At 33.5% G+C, this 10725-nt stretch overlaps 1 protein-coding gene across 1 annotated transcript; it reads right to left on the bottom strand.

Annotated features, from left to right (window-relative positions):
- Positions 1-960: 960 nt before the first annotated feature.
- LOC133312041 (bifunctional aspartokinase/homoserine dehydrogenase 1, chloroplastic-like) lies at positions 961-9263 on the bottom strand. Its single transcript, XM_061513181.1, has 19 exons — positions 9094-9263; positions 8823-8887; positions 8344-8718; positions 7813-7815; positions 7042-7130; positions 6652-6955; positions 6401-6453; positions 6104-6318; positions 5882-5969; positions 5678-5791; positions 4777-4875; positions 4422-4616; positions 3994-4076; positions 2984-3209; positions 2501-2646; positions 2135-2270; positions 1719-1802; positions 1540-1632; positions 961-1214 (listed from the first exon to the last, which is right to left on the bottom strand). Exons 1-19 carry the CDS (start codon positions 9261-9263, stop codon positions 969-971), a joined length of 2784 nt encoding a protein of 927 aa, XP_061369165.1. The 3' UTR covers positions 961-968.
- Positions 9264-10725: the final 1462 nt, after the last annotated feature.

Here is a 10725-nt window from a genome sequence, read left to right on the forward strand (position 1 = left end):
GTTAGAAAAAATTATATGTAGGACCCATGTCAGCACGAAAATCGAAGGGTGTGTAGGAAAATTTGAATTCTCATGTTAAATGAGAATTATAAAACCCTTAATTTAATAGATAAAGTTGCACTGTTCAACCTTATCTCTAAGGGGAAAGGTTGGCCTCCATCAAAATGTTCTGTTAATATTTTTTATTTTCTTAAAAATAGCTCCCATTGTTTTTAACTTAATCTAACTCCACTAATACTCTTAATAATTTTGCAAAGTTCTTAATCAAAATTTTCTTTAATATATAATTCTGTTGGGAATTGGTTATCTAGCAAATTCTTTATACTTCTTTTCTTAATACAAAATGTGATACAGGTTACTTTCATTTTTATTATAATATCTCACTATTTAATTTGTATATTGGTATTTTAATAAAATTGAAATTTGATAATTAAGAACCACCTTTTAACAAATGTGGATTCTTATTTTGATAATATTTAAAAATTGAATGTCTATATCTTACTTTTAACTCTTAATATTTAAATTTTATATTTCTTAATACCAAGAATCATACAAGATCCAGAAAAAAAGATACAAGCTACAAGATAACATTTCTATCATAGAAATTCATAGTTTCACTAATACAATAAGGGTCCGTCGCTTCTCATGTGACTGTTGATGAGAAAAGTTGCATTAAATTTTTAACACTAAGATACACGTTCGGATCTTAAGATACACGTGCGGATTCTATAAAAACAAAAAAAACAAAAAAAAAAACCAGGATTCGGACGCGTATCCTGTGTTGCTGCAAGTTTTCCCTTCTGCAGTCACATACTTTCCCCGTACAATAATTACACGATAATTTATTGTTAACTTTTTTGCTGCTTATTATTATAGGATATGTTCATATCACCCCACAAAAAGTTACACGAAGAAGCAAAGGACAGAATTAGATGCTACAGAATTGATGATGCTTTGTAAAATGACATCTATGATGGAGCACCAAGATACGAGGCAAGTAGTAAAATGTCACTGAATATTCCGCCAGCTGTGACTTGGGCACCAGCTCCTGGTCCACGAACTATGAGAGGCTGAATTTTATACCTTCTTGTTGTAAATGCAATAATATTATCTGACCCTGATAGTTGAGCAAATGGATGATCCTTCTTGTATCTTCGTAGCTCTACCACCCCCTTCTCATTAGTCACGTCCACCACTCCCACATATCTCAACACCTTCAAACATAACATACACAAAGAAGAAAACTTCATAATGGAAAAACTGATCAATAAGATATCTATACAAAAGAAACATGAGCAGGGAAACCCACCACTTCTCTAAAACACCTCATCTTTATTACCCCATTTGACTTTTGAATGGAAAAAGTTTATGCTTGTTGTTTTGTGCATGTAGCTAGCCTAAAATTGTCTATCAAAGAAAAGGGAGTTAAAAACGCTTTCTTAATAATTTTGAATATATCATGCGTGGGGAGTTTAATCTTTTTTTTTGGCCATAACTAATAGTTTAATCTAGATTCCAGAATACTGTCTAGATACTCACTTCCCCAGCACTCTCAGCATCTTGTTGTTTCTTTGTTAACTCCTGGTCAAATTTTGGTAATTGTTGCATAAACTCTTGTGCTGATGCACTAACCTGCATGAAATCATCAAAATCTCCATGTTATAAGTGTAATAATACACACTAAAACTCAACTGTAAAATTTAGAATTTAGTTCTTACTCTTAGTGGTTCGGGCACAAGGTTTTCAACAGGAATATCAGAAAGCTCTAGATTTAAGCCAGATTCCCTTGCAAGAATTATCACCTGTAGAACCACAGGAATCTAATGTTATATGCTCACAACCAAAAGAGGATTAAATTAAGCATAAAAAAAGCTATCATGAACCAAAAGAACATTGCAATTATCCAACATGTTCCGATTAGTTCTCATGACATCATTTATGCCTCCCATCCAACATATATATACCAATATAATAGTTATTCATAACTTTCTTTTATACATTAATTACAAAACCTGAGATTCATATTTGCCGAAAACAAATTGTATACAGGCAAAAAAGAGGAAATAATATTAGTTTGATTCAACTTTGTGTTTCCAAAAAAATGTGGCAGATATGTTAAATACTGTACATTTACCTTTCTAGCAACATCAGTTCCAGACAGATCATCCCTCGGATCAGGTTCAGTATAACCTGCTTCCCTTGCTTCAGCAACTACCTCACTAAAAACCCGGCCATCTTTGAAGTTGTTAAAGATGTAACTCAAAGTCCCACTGCAAAATCAGAAGCAATACCGCAGTTTGAAAGCATAAAGATCAAATGAATAAAGCCTATAGATATTGATAATCCTTGAATTGATTTGTTTTAATTTATTTTTCTCTTCAGAGGGAAAAGTGCTTGGTGGTGGACGATAGGACTGAGCAAGACCTCAAAGCCTGACATGTGAAGTAGTCTAATGCACAAAAAGAGACAACTGGAGACAGAAAAGTATTTTTAAACCAACCTGAAGATGCCTTCAATTTGCAAGATTCTATCACCAGTTTCAAGAAGGCCACGTAAAGTGCTGATAATTGGAAGACCAGCTCCAACAGTAGCTTCATACAAGTAATGTGTATATGATTGCCTCTGCAGAGCTCTTAACCTCAAATACTGCATGCAGAGAGTGAAGGTGAGAAAGGAACTGAAAGGATAATAGCCATTGGGGACTATAGAAAGGAAGAATTTTAAGAAATACAAAAATTATAAATAAATATCTTCAAAATTATTGTTCAATCAGAAGACTAAAAGATCCCCAGCCCGATTCCAACTGCAGCTTACTGTTCAAGTTTATGTTACGATAATTTATGGTAGATGTTATTAACTAAGTACAAAGATGAAACATCATTAAAAGTAATCTCAAAACTTAAGGGGATAATTTCATGGGATATGTTAGATAGCAATAAAGCAGTCTATGCCATCAAATGAACAATGTGGTGGATTACTTAACCTGATTAAGTGGTCCTGAATTTGCCTTCTTATTGGGGGTAATTACATGTATTCCTTTGCGCAGCCACTCACTGTAATGGCTTGCAATGACGGAGTCAGCTGTGCAGTCCACTAATGCAGTGTTTGGTATAAAATGACATCCATGCACATGTTGAACAAATTTTTCCAAATCAGCCATTTCTCCTTTTTCCTCTCTAAGTTCTCTCCACTTAACTAAGTCAATGCCCCTGAAATCATAAATTATAGTTCCTCATAATTGAATGACAACCAACTTTATATGATCAATAGAGCAGAGATAGCCAAGGGCATGAGCTAACAAATCCTAGGATACATTCAGTTGATGTAGCTGCATAACCATGCATTGATCAAAGAATTGCTCTTGTCACAGATGAATATAGTGTGTGTTAGAGAGAGTCATCAAGCTAAAAAGGCACCCCTAGCAAGAACCGTGACAACAGAATCATATGTGTGACATACACGTCTTCATTTTTGTGAAACTTGGGTATGCTCAGTTGCTCACAGAGCTTAAGCCTACGTTGTTGATTAAATTAAGAGCTTTGGCGGCAGTAAAGAGGAAAAAATACTATGGCTATGTGACTTGTATGCTATAGTACCTTAAGCTTCTTGGTTAAATCAGTATTCTAATACTTGACTTGGGATAGGATTGTTCCCAAGCTTTGGGTGCTCTACATGAGAGGAAATTTCCTTGTTAGAAGGATTGGAAATCTTTTTCTTTTTTTGCCTTCATTTGTTATTCTTTTTTGTTTATAGTATTATCCTACCTTTCCCTTCTATTTTTTCGTTCCTTCTGAATTGTGATAGTATTATTCATTTTATGTTGAAGGGAAAAAAGGAAGAAGAGGGAGGGGGTAAAATGAGTTCCTTATTCTCACTATAAAGGTTCTCTTAACTAGAGGAAAAAGAAAAACCAATCCAGTATCATTTTAACGTTTAGATGCCTTGCTTACTTAACATTAAAAAAGAGATTCAGCATAAAACAAGTTAACTTACCCATCATTAAGAAGCATCAACTTTGAACCCATGATGCCCATTACACGCAAATCAATGTTAAATTCTTCTTTCAGAATTGCAGCCTGAATAAATGAAAGTTACATGAATTCGGCACTCAAGAAGCCTTCAGGAGTGTTGACATGTTAAAATGCAGCATGAAACCCCAGTCATCTCGGAGGACCATACATAGGACAGCTAACGTTATTTCACGTGTCGTATGCCAGCATAAGAGATCATGTTTTACAATAATAACATATCAATTGAATAAAGCGAATTGTTTATAAATATTACTTCTCCTTCTTAAGGTCTTAATCCATTGTTTTTCATTTATTTTAGTTCTTCATGGCAATTCAATCTAAGGCATGATTTCCTGCAGGAAGAACTGAAAGGATGATAAATACATGCAAATTTATCTACAGAAACTGTACCTGATCCCTTAGCTGGTCAAGTAGTGTGCTCCCAATTAATCCAGGTCCAATAATGCCCATTGCTATGGTGGTTCTTGAGAGATAAAATCTGGAATGGACAGCGCGTAAAGCCTTTATAGAATCCTCTCGCTTAACAACGACGGTAATATTGTATTCAGAACAACCTTGTGCTATGGCAAGGACATTTATGTTGGCCTGTTTTAGTAACAAGTTAAGTCAATGTTACATTCAAATTATTAGTTCAGTTTGATTCATCTACACAAAAGGCATCTCAGTCAAATAAATACATTACTAAAATAAATTCTAACCTCCACAAAAATTGTCATATTACTAAGATAAACCATAATTTCCTGACCTTAGCCAATGCATTGAAAAGGGTAGCACTAACTCCAGGAGTACTTGCCATTTTCTGGCCAACAGCTGCCAAAATGCTACAATTTGGAATGACCGAAACCTGAGAGGTAGCTACATAATTTAGAACGTGATAAAGATAACAAAATATAATTTAAAATGTTCTGCATCTCAACAAAATAAATAAGCACATAATTAAGAAAAGAAATAAGGCTTCCATTTAGCATAACCTGCCACAACTGACTATCTCACGTTTGACACTTCTCAACAATCTAAAAAGGAGATCTAGATCCTTAAGATTTTATAGAATTCTATCATCATCCATGTATCAGCCAACAGTTTCTCTCAACGACTCAGTCTCAATTGTTAATACATCACTGATGTATGCTTCCTTTTTTTCCGTATCATGTTAAGTGTCCTATACTTCGAATATTTATTTTATGCATAGTCTTCCCTTTTCCAAACTAAGGGTTAAAAACACAGAAACACTTGGACAATAAAGAAAAAATATATCAGTGACAAGATAACCCAACTCATTAGTTTTACGGAAAACATTTTCTTATGTTAAAGAAGATAAGTTCTTTCTCCTACACTAATAAAAAAAAGTGGGTCCCTTGAACTTTTTTATTTTATTTTTTATAAATAGTGGGCCTACAGATTTGTCTCTATGACATGAGATAACTGATCTCCTTTAATATGAGATTAATAATACCCTTAGTTTTATACCCTTAAACAAGTTAGAGACATGACAATAGTTCATCCAGTTTTGGAATGTTTCAAATCCACAAATATGATCAATCTTTTAGTCTTGAATCTTGATATCACTTAACAATTGAACAGAAGAAGAATTTGGTTGCAATCAAATTAAAATTAGTAAGTGGTTGCAGTGGAATCGGATTTGGCACCTGAGAAAGACGCTCAGCATCCAAAGCGGTACGAAATCTAGCCTGCAAAGCCTCAGCAACAGCTTTTACTTCCTTCTCAGGCACAGCAAAGCACACAGAATGCTCACTACTAGCCTATACAAACGCAGTTAATTACTATAGCAGTTTCATATACATAACTGTGGAAAACTAGGGGGGGAAAAGTGCGAAAGATGGTGAGTGCACCTGAGAAATCATAATAACATTAGCTCCAACATCTTTTACTGTACCAAAAATAGTGCTGGCTGTACCTGGAACACCAGCCATTCCAGTTCTGTAAAAGCAAACAAGAAGAAAAAACATTAGAGTCTACAACTTTCAGGAGTAATATACAAGTTACAGATTGTAGTTCAAACAGGAAGAAAACAAACTATTTATCATATCAAATGACTGCTATTCATGACTCACCCCTCGACATTTACAAGTGCCAAGTTGTCTATTGTTGTAAAGCCTCTGACATAATTTTTTAATTTGTGCCTATCTTCATCATCAATAATTGAAGGATGGCATATCTTTGTTCCAGAAGCAGACAGGTTGAAAATATTCCTTATTATAACGGGAATGCCATATCGAATAAGAGGAATTATTGTGCGTGGATGTAAGACATTTGCACCAAAATAAGACTGCACAAGATGCAGTTTGAAAGTTAATCTCCTGAATTTTATGGGCACAAGGAGGTTTGACGCTTTCCAGAGTGCAACTTACCATTTCCCACGCCTCTTGATAAGACAATGTCTTCAAAATCACAGCCTCACTAACTGCAGGAGATATTGTTTATACAGAATTAAACCCATGTTAAGGCAGTCAAACAAAGATAAAAGCATCATATCATCAATATATCAAGAGAGAAGAAGTAAATGAAGAGGAAAACATCTGTGTCAGTGATTAAAATTAGTTACAAAATTCAATGTTCATTCACGGTTACACTAGCACATGAAATAAGTAGCAGAACAAACCTTTTCTAGGATCTGCACTATACACACCATCAACATCTGTCCAAATTGTTACCTGACGAGCCTTAAATAGTGCACCCATAATTGCCGCAGAGAAGTCACTTCCATCTCTCTTGAGAGTAGTAGGAATATTTTGAGGTGTTCTTGCAATAAAGCCAGTGGCAATTATTACCTTGGATGGATTCATAGAGTACCATTTCTCAAGTCTTTTCTCAGATTCCAAGAAGTCAGGATCAACTTGATTAGAACGAGTAGGATTTACAATAAGGACTTCCCTTGTATCCATCCATTTGCAGTCAATCCCATTCTGAAGAATGGAAGGGAAGCAGGATGCAATCAGCACAATTCAGATAAACAAAAAAAATGCAGATATTTCTTATTACAACAACAGACCTTCCTAATAACAAAATACAACATCTGTGCAGACCATAACTCCCCGTGTCCCACAACATAGTCAGTAAAGAATTCAGTTGCATAACCAGCTGCAAGATATTAAGTATGTTAGTCCAGAAGATAGTTTAATTCCTTAACTAAGAAATCCCTTTTTAAGTAACAATACAGTTATCTTAATTCTTATCCATGATAAATGATTATTATTTTTTTATAAAATAGATTAAAAAAATTAAAGCATAAATCAATATCCGATTAAATATAACCATTTAGAATCCTCACCCGAAATTTTAATGAAAACAACAATCAAGATTCAAGAGGATGACCATGAGAAAAAGAAAACAAACAGAAACGGCCATGTTAATTGGCATTAGTCAAAGCATCTTCTATAGGTAAAAAGGGATAATTTTAAGCCATGTCACTAAGATTTTCTTTCATTTTTTTCTCTTGGTAACGTTCTTCCACGTCATATGGATGACATGCCTATTATTTGCAGAAAAATAAATCCTGTCAGCACTTCAACTCTAACATAAATGATTTTGTTTCCACAATTCCACTCATAAGGGAAATGAAAATAAAAACAAAAACAACAGTTGCATCATTCATGAAATCTCAACAAAATTACTGAAAAGTTTTTTTATAACCAATTCAACTCAAAAACTTAAGCTGTTAATGATTTATATTATACTCTAACATGCCCCCTCACACGAGAGCACTCAAAAGCTTTAGCTGTTAAGTAGGGTCTCTTTAATGATTTATATTATACTCTAACACGCCCTCTCACACGAGAGCCCACTGGGCTTGAAGGGTGGATAATGCACAGACCCACCTACCTGTGTTAAGAAAATTCCACAAGAGAAAGTGGGGGGCGGTGAGAATCGAACTCAGGACACAAAGCTCTGATACCATGTAAAGAACCAATTCAACCCAAAAACTTAAGCGTGAAGGCCTCTTTAATGATTTATATTATACTCTAACATCATCTAATAGAAAGGAAGTAGTTAAACTCTTTGCAAGGAAAAACAAAAATGCACTTTGTAAGATCACAAAAAACTCCATAAACTCCATATACACAAATTTACACCAAACAGGTAAAACTGCATCAATGTTAACTTAATCAGAAAATATATAGATGGACAACTCAAATATAAATAACCTAGATTAAGATATGATTTCCAAAGAAACAGTTATTCATATAACTGACTAAATGAAGAAAATTAATTAAATAAACACATAGCTCTTTGGTTCTGGGGGGAATAAAAAAACAGAACCAGAAAAAAGAGAGAGAGAGAGTAGTTAGTGTACCTATGTATATGGCTTGAAGCATTGCCCTGAGGTCTCTAATGTCTTGATGCAACTTTGATAAGAAAGTAGCAAGATCATCACCATCAAGTAGGTCACGTGCAGTTGAGCTATGCTTCTGTGAAACAGCATCTAGTGCTGATATGTAAGACTCATCCCGAGTTTGAGCCTTGTGGATAAGATCATACATCATATCCGTCACCTTTGACATGGCAGAGACAACCACCATTTTCCTCTCTGAGTCATCATTAATTATTATCTCTGCAACATTTTTTATTCTCACTGAGCTTCCCACACAGGTTCCACCAAACTTGTGAACAGACCAAGTTTCTCCTTTTGGAAGCTGTTTTTCCTCTACACGGACATCCACTGAAACATCTAAAGAAAAAAAAAACATAAATTAAATTATTATGCATTACACTCACTCACCTCTTCAAAATTACAAGAATGCTTTCTAATATAAAATTAACCAAAACATCAACCTGTTAAAGAATTACGTCTCTTGGTGCTTGGTGACTCTCTCCCACATGGTAAAGTCACACCCTTTCTGAGACAGAAAATACATATTCCTTGTAAATTAAAAGCATAAAATAAAAATTGTAAAAGAAAAAAATGGCTTTGCAAAGGATAAACAAACAAAAAGAAATATACACTTCACGTGTCTTGCATTTGTCTAATGTACCAAACATATAACAACAATGTTGAAGTTACGGTGTTACACTAGTTTTGTTTTGGTGAATAAATTAAGCATACCGAAGGAAATGTGAACGGTGGCGTGAGAGTGGGAAATGAGGGCATAGAGATTGAAGGTTGTTGTTGTTGCAGATGCAGCGTGCAAAAGGTGAAGTGTTTGGAATTGGAAAGGAAATGCAGAAGGAGGATTGAGAGATCACAGAGCAAAACGACATCATAGGGAATGTCATGGCTGTGGCTGTGGAGAATAGACACTGTCTGTGTGTGACGCCTTTTTCAAGTTCACTTATCTCGCTTTTTATAATAAATCATTGGCGAAGGATTTTGTAACACTAACAACCAATTAGGTTACAATTAATTTTAATATCAATTAATTTCAATCTTAGATCGATTATGTTGATTCAACGATTATATTTAGTTTTATTGTTGTATGGTTATAATCTATGTAGCACCGATACTAACACGGGACACGTGACACGACACTCTGACACGTTAATTCTAAAAAATGTTAGATTTCGACACGTTAGGACACGTTTTGATATTAAATAATATTTTTAAATATAATATAGTTTAATATTCAATAATTTAACAAAAAAAATTATCTCTTTATTATATTCATAAATTTTGCAAAGAAACATAAGATATTCCAAATATTTATATTAAACTCAATAAAACGTTAATCGTAATCCAACGAATCTAATAGTTGGAACTAAAAACTCAACACAACTTAACCTTTGAACCTTTTTCTGAATTTCTATAACGCGTGTTGGAGTGTCCGAGAGTGTCGAGAAGTGTCGGACACGACATGTCAGGATTTTTGAAGTGTCGGTGTTTCATAGGTTATAATTTCTTATATTTAATATTTTATATTTATTTTCACCTTTGTATGGTTATGACTTTCTATATTTGATATTTTCATATTAAATATGAAATAAATATAACTGTTTGATCAACGTAATCAATCTAACGATGAAATTGATCGGTAGTAATATTAATAATAACGTTGTCAAAATATCCTATCCCTAAATTATGTATGTCATAAAGTTAGTACATATAGTTAAATTATTTATTTATTGTCCACAATCTACCTCTCTAGGCCCTTTGTTAGTGTTGGGGGACACCTTAGACAAATAATTCTCCACATCGTACTCCATGATTTGAAACTTGAAAGGACTCGTTCCATTAATTACTTTCATTTGTAATTTGGTGGTTTTAAATATGCTTGTGGATCACCGGATCATAGCAAAGATATTGTTTCTCTTCGATAAATTTGTTTTTAAAATGAAAAAAAAAAAACAAAGTTACATTTATTTATTTACTTTAAATATTTTTTATTTTAAAATTAAAGTGCATCAACAATTTCTTTTATATATATATATATATATATATATATATATAGAAAGATTATACTTACAATCTTTTTGATTAACTTCTCTCTTATACATTATTTATTCGGGTATGGAAAAGGCAAAGGTCTTCTAAAAATATTTATCAATTTTGGATTTTAAAATTCAAATAGTCACTTTTATCCACTAGACATCCATTAAGCCATTGCGTAGTATATAACATCTTAACTTCATTACTATTGATTGAATTTGATATTTGAGTGTTTACCAATGTATCATAATAAATTAAATGAGATTAAAAACTCAATTCCAATTTATTAGCCAAACATGTTGAAGAAACTGAAAA

The sequence above is a fragment of the Gastrolobium bilobum genome, unplaced genomic scaffold (genome assembly GCF_033153095.1).
Source record: "Gastrolobium bilobum isolate Gb01-03AN ecotype WA unplaced genomic scaffold, APGP_CSIRO_Gbil_v1 utg23192, whole genome shotgun sequence".
Classification (NCBI taxonomy): domain Eukaryota; kingdom Viridiplantae; phylum Streptophyta; class Magnoliopsida; order Fabales; family Fabaceae; genus Gastrolobium; species Gastrolobium bilobum.